This window comes from Monodelphis domestica, chromosome 1 (genome assembly GCF_027887165.1).
Source record: "Monodelphis domestica isolate mMonDom1 chromosome 1, mMonDom1.pri, whole genome shotgun sequence".
Lineage (NCBI taxonomy): Eukaryota > Metazoa > Chordata > Mammalia > Didelphimorphia > Didelphidae > Monodelphis > Monodelphis domestica.
Genome location: NC_077227.1, coordinates 71,326,621 through 71,350,251, shown reverse-complemented (window position 1 = coordinate 71,350,251; position 23,631 = coordinate 71,326,621). Strand labels below are relative to the sequence as shown.

Sequence of the window (23,631 nt, the reverse complement as noted above, 5' to 3'; positions counted from 1 at the left end):
GCCTTAATATCCTGGAAACCTAGGAGGCATGAAAGTTCTTCATCATACCAAACAAAGAGCTCTTCATTTTGACTGATCTTCCTTGTGGGGCGGAAATACAACTGACTGTTTTCCAGGTAGGCTTCTAGGTTCTGCTCCTTGCTACTGCATGCTGCCTGAACAAGTCTCATCCATGTTAATCCAGTGGGACTATGGATGGAGTTGACATCCACCTAGTGAACACAAAAACCCAAGAAAGTCTTGAGAAGGCACTCGGGAACCACTGCAACCTTCCCCAAATTGGCATGGCATAACAAGATGATATAACTCGACACAGATGGAGATTTCTTAAACAAAGGTCTAACTTTGTGGAGACAGTTAGGTGGCAGAGAGTATTCCATATAGTAGCAGACCTGAAGTCTAGAAGACATGAGTTCAAATCCAACCTCCAATATTTTCTAACTATATGACCCTAGGTAAATCACTTAACCTCTCCTTTATTTTCCTCAACTATAAAATGGGGCTAATAAAAGCACCTACTACCCAGGGCTGTTGTGAGGATAAAATGAGATAATATGTACAAAGTGCTTAACACATCCTTGGTGCATAATAGGTTTTTAATAATTGTTTATTCCCTCCCTCTCTTGTCACCCCACTTATTCAGCAAATTTCAAGTGCTCCCTCTGGGTCCAGGATAAAATACAAAATCCTCTGTTCCAGCATTCAGTCTTTCATAAGCTTATACCTTTTTAACTTCTCAGGTTTCTTAGACATTACTCGTTCCCACATACTCTGGAGAAAGAGTACATTAGCCTCCTTGCTGTTCATTGCACAAGATTCTCTGTATTCCAGCTCTGGGAATTTTCACTGGATATTTCCCACTCCTAGAATTCCCTCCCTTCTCATCTCAACCTCTTGGCCTCTCTGGATTTATTCAAGTACCAGCTAAATCCCCACCTCCTACAAGAAGCCTTTCCCAAGCCCTTTTAATTCTATTGCCTTCCTCCTATTGATTATCTTCCAGTTTTCCTGTCTATGTTTTATTTATATATAGTTGTTTGCCTGTTGTTGTCCCTACTAGACTATAAACTAAGTGAGAGCAACAACTATTTCACCTTTCTTTGTATCAGGGCTTAGTAGGATGCCCAGGATAGAGTGGGTACATAATACTTATTGACTGACCACATCACATCAAAACATAGCAAAGCAACATAACATAACTTTAAGAAGGTAAATTTGCTTTGGTTTTTGTTGTTGTTATTACAAGAGGGTTCTCGTCATTAGGAACCAGAAGAATTGGACCGTGTTGTGGTTGTGCTCATGAGTCAACCAAAAAATGTATACTTGGAAACTAACATAAGAGACTTGCCTAACTCCAGAATCCTTTGAGAACGGGGCTAAAGCTGAAACTCTCATTGCTGCTCAAGTCTTCCTCTTTATGTTCCATTCCAAATCTCCTTATTCATCACCTTAATCACATCATATTCTGCTATTGGACACCAAATACCTAAAGCTATGGGAAGCTCTTGGCTCTCCAGATTGACCCATACTTTGAAGCTACATCCCTAGCAAGTTGCTCAATTTTCCCTTCTCATCAACTGCAAAATGGTGTTGTGTGTGTGTGTGTGGGTGAGTATGTGTGTGTGCACATGTGTGTGTATGTGTGTCTATAAAATTATAATTTTCTGCTTTGAGTCTCAAGCTGTGTGGCCAATTAGGTCACTTAGAGCATTTCTGCTAATGAGACCCACGTCTTAGATTAGATTCAGCTAACTTAGCTTTGTGGCTCTGATCCATGACCGCAAACTGCCCTTATAAGCCCTGCTGGCTATTAATCACAAGAATTCCATGAGGCAATGTGGATGGATTAATGCAAATCCATCCCCAGGACTGAAAAAACAACTCAGAAGCCATACCCTACTATGAGGACTAGATGGATAGGATTCTCTTCCTTTGTTAGAGACAGCATGGTATAGTGGATAGGGCCCTGGACTTGGAATCAAGAATGTCTCTTCAGACATTTATTATTTGTATGATCCTGAGTAGGTCATTAAAATCCCCTGAGCTCAGTTTTCTGATCTGCAAAATGAGAGGTTTAAACTAGACTCCAAGGTATTTAAGATCACCAAATCTCTGATTCTATTAAAGGCAAACATAGCTATCATAACTCCCAAAAAGACAACAGTAGATAGTGAGTAAAGAGCTGGCCTTGGAGTCAGGAAGACCCAAGTTCTAGTCCCATCCCTGACATATATTGGCTATGTGAGCCCAGAAAAGTCACTTAAATCTCTCAGTTAGTCAGGAAACCCTTAAGGCTATACATTTCAGAGCAAATGTTTAGTCTAAGACGATTCGTTTGCTGACCTATATAGGTAGAAGGAGCTCTTTTTTAAAAATCCCTTACCTTCTGCCTTGATTTGGTTCCAAGGCAGAAGAGTGGTAAGGGCTAGGTAAGGGGACTTAAGCCCAGGGTCACACAGCTAGGAAGTTTCTGAGGTCAGATTTGAACCTAGGACCTCCTGTCTCTAGGCCTGGCTCTCAATTCACTGAGCTACCCAGCTGCCCCCTAGAAGGAGTTCTCTTCCAGAATTCCTTACACCAATGAAATAAAAGATCCAAGTTTAAAAACTCTTACCTTCTGTGTTAGAATTAATACTAAGTATCAGTTCCATGGCAGAAAAGTTAAGGGTTAAATGACTTGTCCAGGGTCACACAGCTAAGAAGTATCTGAGGCCATATTTGACTCCCAAATCTCCCAACTCCAGGCCTGGCTATCTGTCCACTGAGCTACCTAGCTGTTTTCGGCTCTCTATTTTTAATAAATGTCAGTGATGCTATGTTCAAAAGAGACTGAAGTTTATAACCATCAGAAGTAGGCATTAGGACAAGGAAAATTAACTAGCATTACTGCAAGTCTTGCCTACCAGCCTGGAGGAGAAACCCAAATATCCAAAAAGGACTCAGATCCATATAATTACTCTGGTCCATATCCCTGAGTGTCAAATGAAGCAGGACATTATGGGCAAGATGCAATAGAATTTAATAAACATGTTATTAATTAAATTACTTAGCTATGTAATATCAAACTAAGGATTTTGCAATGTTTTAGAACTTTGCTTGAGTTTTAGGGTATTATTTTTCCCCTGCCTTCAATAGGCAACTGTCATTGATATTGATTGGATAGTCAATGATTGGAATAGGTGGGAAATCATGTGGTATGGTAGAAATCTATTTTTAATTCAATTATACAAGTATGTATCAAATGCACATTATGCTGCAGACCCAAAGGGAAGGTGAACAATAGGGATGTACAGACCAAAATTAAAGCTGTTTGTACCTTCAAAGAAATAATATTCTACTAGAGGGAAGAAGAAAAGAGTTGGATGAGGAGTGAGGGGAAGGAGAGCAACAGGTACACACATGTAAAAAGAAGATAGTGTATATACAAAATAAATACAAAGTAATTCACAAGGAACAAAGGGAGAATCTGAAGAGGCTCCATATAGGGGACAGCACTTGATCTAAGCCTTAAATGAAGCTAGAGATCCCAAGAGAAAGAGGTGAAGTAAGAGGGCATCTGGGCATGGGGTACAGTTTGTGTATAGTCTTAGAAGTGGGAAGTTGCTGGGTATGAGCAATCACAAACAGGCCAGGTTGTTTTGGTTTGGTTTGGTTTTTCTTTTTTTCCTTTATATGCCTACAAATAGCTATCAACTCCATAATCAAATATAGAATGTTTGCTTGACTTTTAAAGCACTTCCTATCTTGTCTCCTTTCTACCTTTCTGGTCTTCTTACACCTTACTCTCATGAATCCTATGATCTCTTCCCAGCACTCAATTTCCTGATTCCCAGACATTTTCTCTGGCTATTCCTCATGTCAGGGATGCTTTGCCTCCTCATCTCTGCCTCCTGGCTCGCCTGGTGTCCTTAATGTCTCATATAAAGTCCCACCTCCTAAAAGAAGCCTTTCCCAGACCTCATTGATCTTAGCGCCTGCCCTCAGAAATTATCTCAAAGTTATTCTGTATGTGTCTAGGTTGCACCCAATTGTTTATATTCTGTCTCTCCCATTAGATGGTCAGATCTTTGAGGGCAGGGACTGTTTTTAGTCCTTCTTTGTATCCCCAGGACTCTCCACAGTAACTGGCACATAATAGCAGAGCATAATAAATATTGGACTTATGTTCCCCGTAAAAAACTGGACTTGTATTCCTACCACTACACAGAGTGCTCTGAATAGAGCAGGGACTTCAAAAATGTTTATTGAGTTGAATGGGAAAAAATGACCTAAAATTTAGGGAACCAAAGTTCTAACCCCAACTCTGCCATTCAATGGCTAGATTAGCTTATACAAGTCATTTCAAAATACGCTCACTCTATATATTCTCTCCTTTAAAATAAAGGAGCTAGATGAGTTGATCTTGAATGCCAATTACATAATTTTATATGATTCTGAATCTCATAACATCCAAAAATTATTTGAGTACAACTGGACCATTCACTGATCATTTTGGCCACATGAGCAAAGCTCTAACTGTTCTTTATTTCTTACAATTCCATTTCAGGAAATAACCAATAACCCAAGAAGGAATTAAAATATCAAATGAAAACTTAGCCTTCTTTCCTAGAAAAGGCATAGAATAATATCCCCACTGATTGGGATGCTAACTCTAGATATGCTAACTCTAGACACTGATTGTCATTTTCTTTTAAGAAATATAGAAGTTGAACTATAAAAATTATAATTAGAATTTATACAGTGATTTTTGTTGTAGGTCAGTCATTTACAGTTGTGTCCAATTCTCTGTGACCCCTTTTCAGGTTTTCTTGCCAAAAATATTGGAGTGGTTTTCCATTTCCTTCTCCAGCTCATTTCACAGATGAGAAAACTGAGATAAGCAGAGTTAAGGGGCTTGTTCAGGGTCACACAGCTGGTCAGTGTCTGAGGCAGATTCGAACTCAGAAAGATGAGTGTTCCTGACTCCAGGCCCAGACTTCTATCCACTGCTTCAAATACTTTAAGGTTTGCAAAACAGTTCACATGAATCCTCTCATTTGATCATCATAACAACTCTTTGAGAATCCCATTTTAGAGGTAAGGAACCTGATTCTGGTAGAGGTTAAATGTGTACCAAATGTCTTGATTCCACATCTAGCATTGTATACTCAATGCACAACATAGCTGCCTCTAAACTAAACTCTGATTTCCCATAGAGAATCTCACCCTCAAGATAAGTCACTGATCCAACAACTGGTGTTTGATGTTTTTTTTTTAATTTAAAAATAATTACTTAATTAAAAATTATTTTTTTAAACAGTGAGGTAGTGAAGCACAGTAGATTAGACACTGATTATGGAATGAGAAGACTTTCATTTAAACCTGCCTTCTGACACTTGAGACCTACATGACCTTGAGCACCTTAACCTCCCTATACCTCAGTTTCCTCATCTGTAAAATGAAGAAATTAAACTAAATGTCCTCTGAGATTTCTTCCAGCTTGGTTATAATTTATATAATATTTATATATATATATATGTTTATATATATTTATATATTATATTTATATTTGTTCATGATGTATTTATTATATTATATATTATATAAATGCATATTTATATAATAAGTTATGATAATTCTATAATCACCTTGCATATCCATCACCAACTAGGAATAAAGAGTTCCACATTTTTCAATTATACAAAATTAAGCACTATATAAATTATTACTTTGATCATTTGGTAGAATTTTTTCCTTCCTAAATTATGTTACATTTTTCCTTCCCTTCATAAACAGAGAATAGTGAGCAGGAGTACCTGAGTGCTCAGGGTAACCAAAAGGCACGGGCAAACAGACAGTGTGCCAGAACAGTCAGACAAAAGAACAAACAAAAACAAAAAAAGGACAAAGAAAGCATATATCCCCTTTGCAGAAAATATGGAGTGAAGAGGAATTTTGCAGGGACCTGTAAAGGGTTTGCTGTATTGGGGTTCCTGCCAGTGACAGCTAAAAGATAGCCTTGTACGTACAAATCACAAATCGAGTTTCCAATCAATGGTAACCTAATAAGGCTAAAGGAACCCTTTTTCTTCTTTCCAGCCTATCAGAGAGAACACAGTAGTCCTGGGCAGAATGAAAGTAGTACTTCAAAAAGAAAAGAATTGAAAAAAAGCAAAAGGAAATTCTAACCTGTGTTGGAAGTCTGGATGATAGAAAACAGTTCAGAACTGGAAAGGAAGGATAGAAGGACCACTGAGCATGTGAAATTAATACGAGTATCTTCTCATAGAGAGGAGATATGAATCCTGGAAGAGGAAGCAGCTTCTTATACTCCAAGGAGTGATGAAATGTGTTCAAAAGTGCCATCAAGAAGGAAGTCATTTAAAAATGATTAGAAGAGGAAGGGACAAGTCCTTGTTAAGAACTACTAAGGCAGCCACCTCTGAATTGTCTTCCAACTCTGAAATTTTGTGATTCTGTGACTTTGTGAAAATATATTCTATATTAATTCTGTACAGATTAATTGAATTTATACATTTTATGTAAATTAATAGAAATAATACATATTAAATAAAATCAACCATATATACATATATAACTAGTTAATCTTTGATTTTATAATAATGGGATATAAAACAATAAAGACAATACAAAAGTCTTATAAAAGTTAAATAGGTATTCCCTTTTCACTTAAGAGAAGAAATTGAACTGGTTGTATTCTGTTATTATAAATTATAACAAATTTATTTTCGTACATGTTATGTATATAAGTAATCACTTTAATCTTAGAGTCAGTAAATCAGGGAGAGTTACATTCAAATTTGGCCTCATACACTTACTAGCTGTGTGACCTTAAGCTACTCACTTAACACAGTTTGCCTCAGTTTCCTCATCTGTAAAATAAATAGAAAAAGGAAAGGGTAAACCACCCTAGTGTCTCTGACAAGAAAACTTCAAATGGGTCACAAAGAGTCAGACACAATTGAACAACAAAGTATGTATTAGATTGTTCTGAGGGTGGATTAGGTCTACAGATCATATTACTGTTCAGATATTTTCTTGAATGTTCTCTGTGCTAGTTTTAACCTGTGGATTGGTTCAACCATTCTGATTAGTAATTCAATGTTATTCAATGAGTATCATTCAGCTATTCACAACCAATGATCTCAACACTGGGCATATAACCTAAAGAGGCCAAATACAAAAAGAAAATGTCCAACATATTCATAGCTACACTTTTTATGGCTACCAAGAACTGGAAACATTGGGACATGCCTGAACAAACTGTGGTATGTCAATGCTATGGAATATTATTGTGCTCTAAGAAATGCCAATTAGGAGGAATTCAGAGAGAAGTGTAAACCTTAAAATTTCTTAGACTTATGAATGTTGGAAATTTCCCCATTGGGAAATTTCATACTTGAAAAAATTTTCTACTGATAGTAAGAACTCTATTGGAATATGAAACTCCTTGGCATGGGAGGATCCTTCTCCTCCCTACTTAAGACTACTTTAGGACAGAAACCTTTTGCTAAACAATGGAAAGGGCTTTGACCTATGCTTAAGCATAGAACAGGAAGTTCTTTGAGTCATGATTGATTTTATAATTGATACAATAGAGATACTTGGAATGACAGAACCAGGTCTTGGAAACTACAATCTCCACCCTACTCAGAATAACAGGATTTAGGAAGGGCTGCAGCAAAGATCAAGATTTAATTATTTGAGAATATGACCTTCAACAGACATGTGCAAAGGGGCAGTCCTGGGTTAAGCTAGAGCCACCATTGGCACAGAGGAGGTCTGAGAGGAGAGAAGTCCTGGAGGGAGAGCTCCTGGAGAGGTCTTGAAGGAGGCTGTGGAAGGAGAACTCAGGAGGAGTCAGGAGGAGAATTCTCTGGAAATTTTTCTTGAAAGGAGGCTCTCTTGAAGGTGGATCCTGAGGTTGGCATGAGAAGCCTTACCTAGAGAGATCTTGGGTGAGTGATAAAACCAACTGACTGATTTATTCATTCTTATTCCTTTCTTACTTTCTCTCTTTTTCTATTGATTAATCAGTGTATTATAAATTAAATTTCTCTATAAAACCCAGTTGGCTTGGGCATATTCATAAATTGGGAATATATTCCCTGGCGACCATCTTATATTTATATAAAACCAAGACACAGTAGAAAACATATTTCAGTGGTCATAATTGTTATATATATCTCCCTTGCTCCCAAACATTTTAATTATCTCAGTTTATGGCTCCCACTCTCTTATCTACAACAATTTAAACCCCAAAACTATTTAAAATCTAACAGAAGCAAAAATGTGAGAAACTATGGAGTCATAGCTTTGTATATGTTGCCAAATGAACTTTTTTAAAAACTAAGTTCATTTTTATGAGAGGCAGTGTTGTATGATGGGCAGAATACTGGACTCAGAGTTGGGAAGACTCATTCTCAAATCCTGTTTCATCTATTTAGCTGTGTGACCCTGCAGAAGTAACATAGTCTCTCCATTTCATTTTCCTCATTTGTAAAATGGGATTACTATCAACACCTGCTTTATAAGATTGTGAGGAAGATCAAATGAAAAACTGCTTATAATGTGCTTTGTAAACCATAAAGTGCTATATAAATATCAATTAATCTTTCACAGGGTTAATAAAAGGGTAGATCAAGAAGCTGGCACAAACATGGTATACCTAGGTTTCAGCAAACAGGTCACTGTCTCCCATGCTAACCTTGTGGTCGATGTGGGCTGGATGAGGAAACTGTTAGGTAAAATGGGAACTTAGTCAATGACCAGATCCAAGGTGTGGTCATCATTGGGTTGATACCAACTCATAGGTCACTAGTGAAACACTCCAGTGATTTATGCTAATGCCTATACTGTTCGTTATTTTTATGATTCCTTAGTATGATTCCCAGCACTCTCTCTCTAGTTGGATTACCTCGTAATAGAATTACCTTTGAAGACATTGTATTCTACTACATCCCTAACCCACTGCCCCACCCTAGTAGACTATAAACTCCTAGGGGGTAGAGATTATGGTTTTTATCTTTATACGATATCCCCAATGCCTACCTAGCACAGTGCCCTGCATGTAAGATAATAAGTATTTGTCTAAATGAAAGGGTACCTATGTCATGGTTGATTGGTTACCAAATTTAGACAGTAACATCAATTTAAAAGGGTTAGCTAACATGCTGGATGACCGAGTCCATATTCATGTTCAATGAGTTAGACTGATAGATTGAATCTAAAAAAATTGATGAAATTTAAGAGAGATAAATGTAAACTCAAACTTTTTTTTTACTTCAGGAAATCAGCTGCACAAATATAAGATGAATGAAGAGTACCTAGTCCTAGAGTTTGAACATGATGCTAGCCTTGGAATTAGGTGAGCATGGGTTCAAATTCTACCTCTGACCCTACAGATAGACAAGTCACCTAAGCTCTATGAACCTCAGTTTCTTCAACTGTAAAATGGGAATAATAACAGTCAACTATGAGAACTGAAATTGATCACGTATATTGTGTTTTGCAATCCTTAATAGAGATATGTAAAAGTCAGCAATTTCTGCAAATCCTGGGGAGAGAGGAGGGTGAGGAATCTGGTAGTTTTAGATGACCACAAAGTCAATATAACTCCATAGCGTGATATAGCAAGCAAATAAACAACATCTGCATTAAGAAAGACATAAAGCCTGGAAATGGTGGTGAACCCCTGTAATCCCTGCTAAGAGAGAAACTGAAATAGATGGATCACTTGAGCTTGACAGCCCCAAGTTTCATCAGTATTAAAACTTGATCGAGTGCCTACTCAAAGTCTAGCACCAAGATAGTGAACCCCTGGGAACAGGCAGCCATCAGCAACTGAAGATGGAGCAAAGTGGTCCAGGTCAGCAACAGAGCAGGTCAAAACATAAATGCCAATTAGCAGTGGAATTGGACCTATGAGTGGTCACTGCATTCCCAGGCTGGGAAAGACAGGGAGACCTAGTCTCCAACGAAGGACAGAGACTGAAAAACACAAGGAGACAGAGACACAGAGTCAGTGGGGAAGAGAGATAGAAAGGGAAAGAGAAGGGAGAGACAAAGAGAGACCAATATGGGGATAGAGGAGAGGAGAAGCAGGGGGATGGGAGGGAACAAACAGAGGCCAATGCTGGTCTAAAGAAGTGGCCCTCCAACGCTCTACTTAGCCCTGATCAAAACACATATGAAGGAATGCTTCCAGTTCTAGATACCACATTTTAGGAAGATCATGGCCTAACAAGAATACATAATAAGCATAGCTAACATTTATAGAGGGACTGCTCTGTTCCGGGAACCATGCTAAGTACTTTACTCCTTTGATTCTCACAACCCTGGGAATTATTATTATTATTATTACCCCCATTTTAGAGACAAAGAAATCAAGGCAAATGGAGATTATGAATTGCCCAATGGCATGGAATTGATGTCTAACCCTGGATTTATGCATATATTTCTGACTCTAAGCCCAGTGATCTATTTATTATGCCACCCAGCTGCTCCATTCAGAGAAGGGTGATGATGATAACAAAAGAGTAGAAATAATAACAACTTTCATTTACATAGCACAATAAGGTTTGCAAAGCACTGTAATGTTATCTCCTTTGGTCTTCACAATACTTCTATGAAGTAGAAGCCATTATTATCCTATTTTACAGATAAAGAAACTCAATCAGGATGGCAAAAGGCCAATCTTTATAAGGACTGTTGAAGGGGCAGGAACGTTCCGCTGGGGAAGGAGAGAGCCACAGAAGATAGTATCAAGGTGAAGGACTAGCTTATGAAAGAGGGATGAAACTTGCTCTTATTAGAACCTGAGGACTGAAGTAGAAATAATAAATGAAGGCTGTCCAGAAGTAGATTCCAGTTGAACATCAGTTAACTTTCTGCTCAACTTCTTAACACTGAGAACCAGGAAAAGTGGACCAATTCAGGAAGTGCTGAGCTCCTCATCATTGGATATCTCCAAACAAAGGCCAAATGTCCACCTGTCAGGGTCACTAAAAATGGGATTCATATATCAGGGCAGCTTGAAATAGGTGACTTCAGAGGTCTCTTCCTGCCCGAGTCTGTGTTCTTGCAGCCTTTGCTTGAAACCTTACAATCACCATTATTCTATGTACATCCATTATCATACTATCCTTCAGTGCCTTAGAGACAGCTTTATTCTAAATTATCCTCAGACTGCTCAGCCTTCATGGTTCATAGAACCATGGAAACCATAGAAACCAAGGAAAAGGCTTTAGGGAACATATAAGCACAGATCCAGAGCTAGGAGGGACCTCTGAGGAAAATCTAGTCCAATCCCCTCATTTTGCAGATGAGAAAAACTTTGGCCAAAAGAGATAAAATTGCATATCCATTGTCATTCATGTGGCAAAACTGAGATTTGAACCCTGGTCCTCGGATTCCAAATCCAAGACCCTTTCCATTGCGCTGCACAATTTTCCAATGAGTAAAGATTAAGGGGCTTTAGTGCATGGGCCTGGTGGCATTTGATTTATCAATACAGTCACTATTTTTTCTTTCTTCCTGGTTCTCATTGTGTCCAGGACAGCCAGGAGTGCTAAAATAAATCACTTCTGGATAAATGAGATATTAATGTAATAATATCATCATGTTCTGAAGAAATGCCTGCTAATACTCAAAATCTACAAGAGTCCTCAATAGTTTCATCTATGTCAATTTCTTTAGCCTTCCCTAAGAGAGATTCTGTCCTTCTTCACTTCTGCCAAAAGAAAAGTTAGCCATACAGATGACTAAGAGTACCCACACATGCCAGTAAGACATGTTTTAAATGATCTAAGCTTGTCCAAAAAGAGACGTTCACGTGGTGTGGCCAAATCAAAGCTCTCACGTGATTTTTCTGGGGTCACCATGATGTTGGCCACATAAAGGAAGCAGTGCAAGCGTCTCCACTGGTGGACCTGTGCTAATGAGCTGGAGATTAAGGCTATTTTGGCTGAACTCTCCAAAGGTCTCTGAAATGCCCTTAAAGCATGGAGTTTCGGGAAGAGATCTAGGGAGATATTCTCTGAAATGTCAAGCTAATTAGTTTCCTTCAAAGGTGACCCATGAGTCTGTGAAGTCCAGCAATCGAGTTGTGTGCATACATGGACCTCGACATTTAGCCAAGTGTTGAAAGAATACAGAGATGACTGAATAGTAAGCCTGTCTCAGGCACTTGGCTGAAAATTAAGGGAAATGATGATGAGTTTGCATTCAGCAATTAAGTCGTGGATTCTTATTCTTGTTGCTGCCTTGAGAAGCTAGATAATGGAGTGGCAGGAGGGCTCTAGGCTTGATTTCCTGCCTTTAAAACATAAAGCTACTAGCAAATCTTTGAAACTCTGAACCTCAGTTTCCTCAACTGTAAAATGGGTATCTTAACACTTGTATGCTCTACCTCACAAGGTTGCTAAGAAGATAAGATAGTAATAAGGGAAAATACATAGATGTTCCTTTAAGGTTGCAAAGTGTTTTGTAAATATTAGTTCGTTTGATTTATAAATGAGGAAATAGATTAAGTGACTCGTCCAGGCTCACATAGTGTCTAAGGCTAGATTTGAACTCGTGTCTTCCTATTACCTCCCACAAAGCTGTCAAAATGAATGCACAATACAAAGGTTTTTGTAAACTTTCAAGTACTATGTAACTCAGTTATAATTATTTTCTCCAATTCATTGCTGGTGGAGTTGTGAACTGATCCAACCATTCTGGAGGGCAATTTGGAACTATGCCCAAAGGGTGATAAAAGACTGTCTGCCCTTTGATCCAGCCATAGCACTGCTGGGTCTATACCCCAAAGAGATAATGGACAAAAAGACTTGTACAAGAATATTCATAGCTGCGCTCTTTGTGGTGGCCAAAAATTGGAAAATGAGGGGATGCCCTTCAATTGGGGAATGGCTGAACAAATTGTGGTATATGTTGGTGATGGAATACTATTGTGCTAAAAGGAATAATAAAGTGGAGAAGTTCCATGGAGACTGGAACAACCTCCAGGAAGTGATGCAGAGCGAAAGGAGCAGAACCAGGAAAACATTGTACACAGAGACTGATACACTGTGGTACAATTGAAGGTGATGGACTTCTCCATTAGTGTCAATGCAATGTCCCTGAACAATCTGCAGGGATCTAAAAAATACCATCCACAAGCAGAGGATAAACTGTGGGAGTAAAAACACCGATGAAAAGCAACTGCTTGACTACAGGGGTTGAGGGGATATGACTGAGGAGAGACTCTAAATGAACACTCTAATGCAAATACCAACAACAAGGAAATGGGTTCGAGTCAAGAACACATGTGATAACCAGTGGAATCATGCGCCGGCTATGGGAGAGGGAAAGGTGGTGGGAGGGGGGACGGGGAGGAAAAGAAAATGATCTTTGTTTCCAGTGAATAATGTTTGGAAATGACCAAATAAAATAATGTTTAAAATTTTAAAAAAATAATTATTTTCTCCTCAGACTAGTGAGAATATACTACTCCAACTTCAGTTGGTTAGATTATGGTAGTAAAGAGGCAAAAATTTATTGTTTCTAGTATAAATACAAACTCATTTAAAGTCTTCCAGTTTGGCACTAAGAATGCCTTTCCAAAATTTTAACTTATTACTCCATTACATGCACTCTATACTCCATCCAAAATGGTCTCTGTGCTGTTCTTCATACATGAAGTTCCATTTTCCCACCTCCACACCTTTGTACAGATTTGTCCCTCATTCCTGAAATGCACTTCCAACCCCAACTTGCCTCCTCTCCTACCCTCAGCCTCTTAGCAACCCTAGCTTCTTTCCAGGGCCATCAGCTCAAGTGCCACCTTCTCCATGAGATCATTCCTGATGTCCTCAGTTGGTAGAGCCCTCCATTGACCCAAACACATGACCTCTATTTTCTTTGTAACTAGCTCATGTTTTTTATCTGTTTACTTTGTCATTCTGCCAGAAGAAGAGAAGTTCCTCAAGGACAAGGTCTAGTCTTACTTTTGTCTTTGTACACTTCACTTCTAACAATATTAGGTCATATATAGGTATTCAATAAATACACATTCCTGTTGGTACACATAAATAGATATTTCTATAATTATAATATATAATATTGGTAGCTAGGTGGCACAGTGGATAGAATACTGAGCCTAGAGTCAAGAAGATTCAAATCCAGACTCAGCCACTTATTAACTATGTGATCCTGAGGAAGTCACTTAGCCCCATTTGCCTCAGTTTCCTCATCTGTCAGATGAGCTGGACAAGGAAATCCCCAAATGGTGTCACAAGGAGTCAGACACAACTAAAACAACCAAACAACAACAGCATACCATATGATATAAGCATCAATTTAAATTTACTAATAATAAAAATAAATTTATATACATATATGTTGATATAAATAGATATAAATACATGCCTAGTATATAGACATTCAATAAATTCTGGTTAAATAAATGGTTGGACTCAAAGGCCAGGAATCATGGGATTTATAGCTTGAATGGACCATAGAAAAAAAAACCTGAGGTCCATAAGGAAAAATGACTTCTCCAAGGTCACAAAGGTACAAATAGTAATAAGTAAATATTAAAGAAAAAGAAATAAGCAATAAATAAAATATTACTAAAAGTAATAAGGTTAAAGATGAGACTCTGAGTCTTCTGATAGCACCTTCCCCTACAACACCATGCCAGTCTGGATTAGTATGATCATAGGCTGCAGCTCTTGCCCCAGCAAAGTCATCTCATATGAATCCATGTACCTTTAGGGCCAGGGAAGCACAAGTGGGTATATAGGGTAGACTCTGGGTAACTGGCAAACCCAGAGAATATGCCATTGATCATCTTTGCATCCTTGGGTCCACAGTCCATGCTGGCTTCCCAGATCTATGAGGATCCCGTTACTCCTTCAGATTATCACATTTTGTCCTTGCTATGGCTTTAAATGCCACCCCAAACCACATTTTTGTTGTTGTTTTTTTCCTCTTTGCCCAAATGGCCCACAATAAGGACAATCATAAAAAAGGATAATTGCCTTAAGAGGTTTATAAGCATTCCATGTAAAAGTGACCTTTTGTAGTTAATCTTTTATTCATTTTTCCTCTGATTAACTTGTTTCTTGGAAATAACTCTCAAAGATCTTAGGATCATAGATTTCCTAGTGCTTTCTTTTTTTCACTCTTCACTTTTATACATGAAAAAAGAAACTGTTCTCATTGAGAAGAGAAATGACTTGCCCAAAGTCACGCAACTAGTAGCAAAGCAAAAGCATCTCCAGATTTGAAGAAACAGAATCTCCTACCAAAAAGAATGATTTTTTTTTTAAAAATACCCATGGTAGAGGGCAGAGAAGTAGAACCTACCTTAAATACATAGTGGATATTCCTTCTGTCCAAGCATTTAAGAGCAATGAATGCTATGGTGTCTAGAAATGTGTTCTGGAGCATACATGGCCCAAAAGTGGCTTCTTCTGGTATATCCTGAGTGGTGTGAACAGTAGCAAAGACATCTGGGAAATGATGGTGCAGTTGTTTGCTATCATTGGTCCACAGAAGCTTAGGCAGAGGGCGGAGGTCCATCTCACACCTAAGAGAAGATTTAAAGGCACACCCAACTGCATAGATTAATGTCCCATAGAAGGAGAGGCAATGCTCTCATTGATGATGTTAAAAGTCATTTTTACAAGTGAAAAAAACTGAAATTTTTATATCTCTTCCAGTGATTACAAAAATGTTCTGTGTATAGTGGGTGCTTAATAAATGATGACCAAACAAATGAATTAAATTATTCAAGTACAAACTGTAACTGTGCCTGTTATTGTTATCATTTGTATTATATAACCTAAATTTGGCCTTTATATTCCTCTCCCTTCTCCTTCCTTTCCTTATACCAAAGATAATTATATCTGGTTATTTTTAGTCCCAAGAAATACACACAGTGGGCAGCTAGGTAGTACAGTGGGTAGAGCACTGGTTTTGGAATCCAGAAGAGTCACTTTCCTAAGTTCAGATCCAGCCTCATACATTTACTAGCTGTGTGATTCCAGGCAAGTCACTTAACCCTGTTTGCCTCAGTTTCCTCAACTGTAAAATGAGCTGGAGAAGGAAATAGCAAACCACTCCAGTATCTCTGCCATGAAAATTCCCAAATGGGGTCAGGAAGAGTCAAACATGACTGAAATGACTCCACAATAGCAAAATCGGCAGGTAGTTGTAAGGATGATGTGTGCTCATGGTACATTTTAAGCACTACTATTTTCCATATTGAGGCAAACTTTTGTGGTCACTCACATGGCCCAGTGACATCATCCTTTTAATGAGAGCTAACATGGTATAGCAGAAAGAACATTGTAGCTCAAACATTGAGCTGGGAAATCGTGGACAAGTCATCTCTCAGAGTTCTAGTTTCTATGAAAAACAAAGCATTTTCAATTCAAAATAAAAAGCATTAATTAAGCACCAACTGAGTACAAAGCTTTAAGAAATTAAAAACATTCACCGTCATTGAGGAGCTCACATTCTACTTCAAATGGGAGGGATCATTAGAACACTTAAATAGCCAAGTATATCGAGGATAATTTCAGGAGGGAAAGAGAACTAACACCCATGGCAACCAGGACAAGTTTGTCCCCAGGAGGGAACACATGAGTAAAATCTTTAAGAATGATGAACAGCATTAGCAGGAGGACAAACCATAAAGGCACAGAAGCAGGAAAGGGAATCTGATGTTCCGAAAAACAATACGTAAGTCAGTTTGTCTAGAACAAAGAATATGAAAAGGGAAATGTGAGACGTATGAAACACTGTAAATGCTAAGCTGAGTAGTTGGTATTTTTATCCAAGAGGAAATGTAGATTCTGGAGGAGGGTAGGAACATGGCTGCATATGTGGAAGACAGATTGGACATGGGTGTGATTGGAAGCCAGGCATTCAATTCAATTCAATGGGATTATTTTACAGTAGTGTGTAGTCTAGCTAAAAGATCATAAAGATCCTGAACTAAGATGACAGCAATATGAGTGAAGAAAAGGACATCATTGTGAAGCAATTGTTGAGTTAATTCTTCGGTATTGGAGGATAGCAAGATAAAAACATCAAAGATGACCCTAAGTTTGTAAACTTGAATGACTAAAAGGATATTCGTATCCTCAACAACAAATAATGAAGTTTTAGAGACAGCTAGACGGCACAGTGGATTGAGATCCAGGCTTAGAGATGGGAGGTCCTGGGTTCAAATTTGACCTCAGACACTTGATAGCTGTATGACCCTGGGCAAGTCACTTAACCCCCATTGCCTGCCCTTACCTCTCTTCTGCCTTGGAAGCAATGCTTAGTATAGATTCTAAAACAGAATATAAGGGTTTTGTTTTTTTTTTTTTAATAATGACGCTTCAGAGATGGAGAGTAGAACTGGGAGCATAGATGGAAAGCTAATTATTTAATTTTTGGAAATGTTGAATTAGCTATGGGGTGCTCAAGTGAATATTTTCAGCAGGCAATAAGTAATCCAGGATTAGAGCTCAGAATGGAGATTCAGTCTGCACATATAGGTTTGAGAGTCATCCATGCAGAGGTCACAATAGAACCCACAGGAGGGGACACGATCAGGGAAAAAGAATTGAGATAGAAAAGAAAAGGTGGTTTAGGGCAGAGCTTTTATTTTTTTTAAATGAACCCTTACCTTCTGCCTTAGAATCAATACAGTGTATCATTTCCAAGGCAGAAGAGAGATAAGGGCTAGGTAACTGAGGTTAATTACTTGCTCAGGGTCACACAGCTAGGAAGTGTCTGAGGACAGATTTGAACCCAGGACTTCCGATCTCCAGGCCTGGATCTATCCACTGAGCAATCTAGCTGCTCCTCAGCTACTTACTGCTTGTGCAAACTTGGATAAGACACTTCTTTCACCTCTTTATAACTCAGTTTCTTTATTTGTAAAATGTAGGAGTGTATATATATGAGATGATCTCTAATGTTCCTTCTAGCTCTCTAGTCTTATAAGGTTAGCTCCCTAATATGAGATGGAAATCTAGGTCTTGTAAACCTCAAAATTTCTCAGACTTATGAATGTTAGGGGTTTCCCCCATTGGGGAATCTTCTACTTTAAAAAATTCCCTAGCAGATAGTGAGAATTCTACTTGAATGTGAGGGCTCATTGCCTTGGGAATATCCCTACTCCACCCTACTTAGGACTGCTTTAGGACAGAGAGCTCCTTGAGAATAATGAAAAGTACTTTGATCCATGCTTATGGAAAGGGCAGGAAGTTCTTTGAGTCATGACTATTTTAGAATTGATACAATGGGATACTGTAAACCTCAAATTTCCTTAGACTTATAAATGTTGGAAATTTCACCATTGGGATATTTCATACTTGGAAATTTTCTTACTGATAGTCTATTGGAATGGGAACCCCATTGGCATGGGAGGTTCCTTCTCTTCCCTTCTTAAGATTACTTTAGGACAGAAACCCTTTGCTGAACAATGGAAAGGACTTTGACCTATGCTTAAGCATAGAACAGGAATTTCTTTGAGTCATGATTGATTTTAGAATTGATACAATGGAGATACTTGGAATAAATCTCCACCCTATTCAGTCCTAACAGGATTGAGTAAGGGCTGCAGCCTAGATCAAAATTTAATTATTCCAATCTCTACCCTACTCAGGTTAACAGGATTTAGAAAGGGCTGTAGCAAAGGAGCAAAGATTTACTCATTTGAAAATATGACCTTCAACAGACATGTGCAAAAGCCAGAAACCTCTGGGCGGTCCTGGGTTAAGCTAGAGCCTCCATTGGCACAGGGAAATTGATGAACAGTGATTGGTAGATGTGAGGACTGAGGGGAGGCAACTTGGAGGGTTTCCTTAAAGATAGGGGGTCTGAAGACTCCAGGAGGTTGGTTGAGTAGTTGGTCGGTGTGGTTTGTGTGGGCTCTGAGAAGCTTGCTCTGAAGGAAGCTGAAGGTGGGGGCCTCTGAGACTGTTTCTCCATTTTGGTCACGTGAGTAATAGGGACTGATCTCTTTTCTTTGCCCCAGCTATCTAAGGGCTTGGGCCTTTTGGCCCAGCCTAAACAGAAGGGGTATTTAAGCCCTATTTCCTTCTCTCCCTTTTCTCTCTCTCTATCTCTAATTACTTCCTCCTATTGTAATTAAACTCCATAAAAGATTGACGGCTGACTTAAGTTTTCATTTAGGAATTACATAGCTGATTCCTTGGCGACCTTAAATTAATATATATCAGTCTTTTAAAGTGATTCCCTTGTAACAATACTAAGTACCTATAAAGGTGGGGCAACTTGTAAACTACTTAAATCTAAAAGGGTGATAACTTATTCAGAGGTTTTTTCTTAATGAAATTTGTCGACACAGCAGCATTTTTTTCTGACTTACTAAAGAGATTAAAACTACTCAGCTGTGAATTCAAATGGGCGGTCCTTTAGAAACATCTACAGTGATTGGTATATGTAAGGACTTAGGGGAGGTGACATAGGAGATTTTGCCCTTAAAAATAAGAGCTCAGAGAAGAGCTGGATCTGATTCTAAGGGAGCTCATTTTGAGAAGACTCATTCTGAGATTCTCGATTTCTGACTCTCTTTCTGAAGGAGAGTTCCCTCTGGGGTAGGAGCTCTGGAGGCTCTTGAGAGAGGCCCTTTGAAGCAATCTCTGGCTGGAAGACTCTTTGAGGAAGGACGCTGGCCTGGTGTCACTAAAATCCTTGTTTAGTCAGACCTTGTGGAGAGTGTTAAAAAACTGACTGATTTCTCTCTTAAGGCTCTGGTCTAGGCCATATTGGCTTGAGGCCCTTCATACTTATTCCTTTCTTACTCTCTCTCTCTTTCTTTGATTACTCATTGTATTGTTAATTAAAATCTCTATAAAACCCAATTGACTTGGGTATTTAAATAATTGGGAATATTTCCCTGGCGACCACCTCATATTTGATTTTAAAACCCAAGACAGTGTAGTGAAACATATTTCTGCGGTCAAATTTACTCACCCTCTCTTATATCTATCACAATTTATATCTTCCACTATTTTAATCACTACTGTTTAAGACCTCAACCATTTTAAATCTCACAGTCTACATTCTAATAAAAAAAAAACTTATAAAAATAGATGACAGCTAGGTGGCTCACTGTATTGAAAGCCAAGTCCAGAGATGAATGGTCCTGGGTTCAAATCCATTCTCAGACATTCCAAGCTATGTGACCCTGGGCAAGCCATTTAACCCCCATTGCCCAGCCCTTACCAATACACAGTATTGATTCTAAGACAGAAGGTAAGAGGGTTTTTTAAGCTCATAAAAATGGAACATTGGAAGGTGAAAGCTACGTTGAAATAAGAGTTATTACATGGATCCTTCACTACACCTTGCCAAGAGATCCAGATTCCATTTCTCCCATGTAGTTGTCTTCTGTAAAGAAGGAGCATGTGCTACCATTTTCATTCTCCCAATGTATTAAAGAAGGAACAGAGATTTTGACTGACTAAAGTGGTATGGTGAATCAGTGGCAGATGAGAGTCTGGATGCCACGTTTTCTTGATTCCCAAGTAAAATGACTCCAGGGGAATCCAAAGAAGATGAATTTGGAGGATGCCAGAGGAATTCCCACTACACTCAGAGTAATTCACTGGCCAACTCATATCTCGTTTTTTGGTCAACAGCCACAGAATATCCCCAGCATACTCCTTCTATGGGGTATTCAGGATTATGCAGGGCTGGAAGACCAATCAACATGTATTTATTAAGTATTTACTATCTGTGGAGGTACTTTGTGAAGCGTTGAGATTGTTTTTGGTGTTCAGTCATTTCCGCCATGTATAACTCTTCATGATCCCATTTGAGGATTCTTCACAAAAATTCTAGAGTGGTTTGACATTTTCTTCTTCAGTTCATTTCACAGATGAAGAAACTGAGATAATAGAGTGAAGTGACTTGAATGGAGTCACACAACTAGTGAGTGTTTGAGGCTGGGTTTGACCTTTGGGCTTCCTAACTCCATGCCCAGTCCACTTCTCCACCTAACTGCCCATCAGCCCTGGGGATATAAAGCCCCTAAACATGTGTCCAAGCCAGAGATAAAATCTATATGCAAACAGTGGCTTACAATTTGCATGGTGCTCAGAGGTGCCCTGGGAAGACTGGCTTTCATTATGGCTTCTTTCAGCAGCTCCCTCTGGTTCCTGGTGTCATCCATCCAACTAATTTTCTCTCAACGCCTATTTGTGCAAGACACACGGTGAGATGTTGTAGAAAGGAGAAGCCCGTCTTCTTCCAAGCCCTGCAGACGTCTACTTCTGAAGAAGTACAACAAAAGGGCTGAATTTCCTTCCCTTCTTTCCTGAAGAGGGTGGGTTTCAGTGGAAACTTTAAACCTATGCTGTTGTTTTTCCAGAGGATGTAACTTCATCCCCATTCAAAGGTTTCCAGCAGAACCTCAGAAAGCTGACCACAAATAGAAATGGAATTTGTTTTATTTGCAACTTGTTCAAACCCAACATGTATGAAGGCTGCAAGACCAAGACCTTGTATAGAGAAGGGACAAAGGAGCATCTGTCACTTCAATAAGATGAAGGGATAATATTAAGTGACTCCTGAGGTCCCTTCTAGCTCTAATAAGCTGGGAGCCCAGATCTTAAACTATAAATTTACCTCCAGACATCCATAAAAGAAATTTAGGTTTTAGGCTAGTATGTTTGTTGCTGTTCTGACACGTCTGACTTTCCTGGCCCTATTTCTGGCCCCTCTTGGCAAAGATACTGGAATGGTTTGCTATTTTTTTATCCAGCTCATTTTACAAATGAGAAAACTGAGGTAAATTGGGTTAAATGACTTGCCCAGGGACACACAGCTAGTGTCTAAAGCCAGATTTGAACTCATGATGATGAATCTACCTGATTCCAAGCCCAGCATTCTCTTCACTGTGATATCTAGCTGCCCAGACTAGTATATTAACAAAGACTAAAGCAGGTTCCAGAAATCTCCAGGGATACTAGATAACTAATAAGTCCCCAGAATCCAATATTCTCATATGTTAGACCAGGGTGTTAAAGCTTCTGAGAGCCAGCAGGCGTCCAAGACTTACTAAAAGATCAGTATTGCTATTGAAGATCATGCTAATAATTTTGATTAAAATTCTGAATTGCTGACAGGATGATGTATTTTAAGGGATGCTTGATTTCTTTTTAGCTGAAATCACTCTATTTAGGTTAGCTGAAAAGCTTTCTTTTCCCCAACAATAAGCAAAAACCCTCCCATCTATATAAAAATGGTGACCTTTGGGCAAGTCAGCTTCCCTCCCTGAAACTATGTTTCCACATCTTTGAAATGAGGGTTTAAGATTCAGTGAGCTTGAAGGTTCCTTTTAGGTCTAATTTGAAGTGGTTTCACAATTTCGTTCACTCCACTACAGTTACCCCTAACATCAGCATCATGGTCTGGCATAAAGAACATTACTCTTGGAGTAAGAAGGCCTGGTGTGGCATAAGACTTGTGTTGGCCTAACTCTGCCACTAAGTAGCTGTGCAACCTCAGGCAAGTCACTTAACCTAATTTTCTGTCTCATTTTATTTTTTAAATGAGCAAAATAATAAAAGTATGCTTGTACTACATACCTCAGGCAGAGAGGTGGTGCAGTGGATGTGTAAAGAAGAGTCTGGAGTCAGGAAGACTCCTCTTCCTGATATCAGATCCAGTCTCAGACACTTACTAGCTATATGACCTAGGGCAAGCCATTTAACCCTGTTTGCCTCAGTTTCCTCATATGTAAAATGAGTTGGAAAAGGAAAGGGCAAACAACTCCAATATCCCAGCCAAGAAAACCCCAAATGGGGTCATGAAGAGTCAGAAACAACTGAACGACAATTATATACTTCATGGAATTGGGTGGAAAGTTGTAAAGAAACATCATTGTCGTTATCATCATCATCATCATCATCATTCTTTACTTGACATCTAGGAACTGCTTTGATGAAAAGAATATCTTCATTATATGTACTTAGTGCCAAAATCTTCAACTCCTGATGCCCTAGGAGGCCACCTGTAGAAGCACCAACTTGTGGTTGTAACTTGAGCAAACCTATTGGCAGAACATCGGTATTCTCCTATATGCTAGTCACTAGGCATACGTAAATTAAAATGATACAGTTCCTGCCCTCAAAGAGATTGCATTCTATATCATGGAGGTCATTCCTTTAGGTTGGGTGATTCTTTAGCCATCTTCATTGCAATGGAATATACTTAAAACAACTATCCTTTGCATTCTACTTAAACCCCTTTAAAGAGAGAAAAGTGTTTTGGTCACTGATGGAATTAGAGTATTTTCTCCTCACATTTTCAGCTTAAAGCACAAGAGAACACAAAACACTTCTTTGGTCTCTAGCACCAAGGGAAGATCACTTCTTGGCACTCTTCTGGAACAAGAAACTCATCTACCAACTTGAAAGGGTCAGTCTAGATGATCTTTATTGGGAGTTAGTGTGTCTTTCAATCCAATAAAATATAACAAGCATTTATGTGTCTATTATATGCAAAGCCATGTGCTGAGTTCTGGGGACACAAATGTAGAATCAAAAATAGTCCCTTTCTTCAAGGAGACTACATTCTATTAGATGGATACAATCTATAAAAATCTAAGCAGAT

At 38.7% G+C, this 23,631-nt stretch overlaps 1 protein-coding gene across 1 annotated transcript in view; it reads right to left on the bottom strand.

The window, feature by feature from the left end:
- ZNF488 (zinc finger protein 488) overlaps positions 1–23,631 on the bottom strand; it is a 46,101-nt gene that overhangs the window by 12,897 nt on the left and 9,573 nt on the right. Inside the window, exons 2-3 of the mRNA XM_056800654.1 lie at positions 15,352–15,574; positions 1–212 (exon numbers count right to left, since the gene is read on the bottom strand). The exon at positions 1–212 is cut by the window's left edge and continues 17 nt beyond it. Coding sequence (XP_056656632.1) covers positions 1–212; positions 15,352–15,567 — 428 coding nt within the window. The 5' untranslated portion in view covers positions 15,568–15,574. The remainder of the gene's footprint in view (positions 213–15,351; positions 15,575–23,631) is intronic.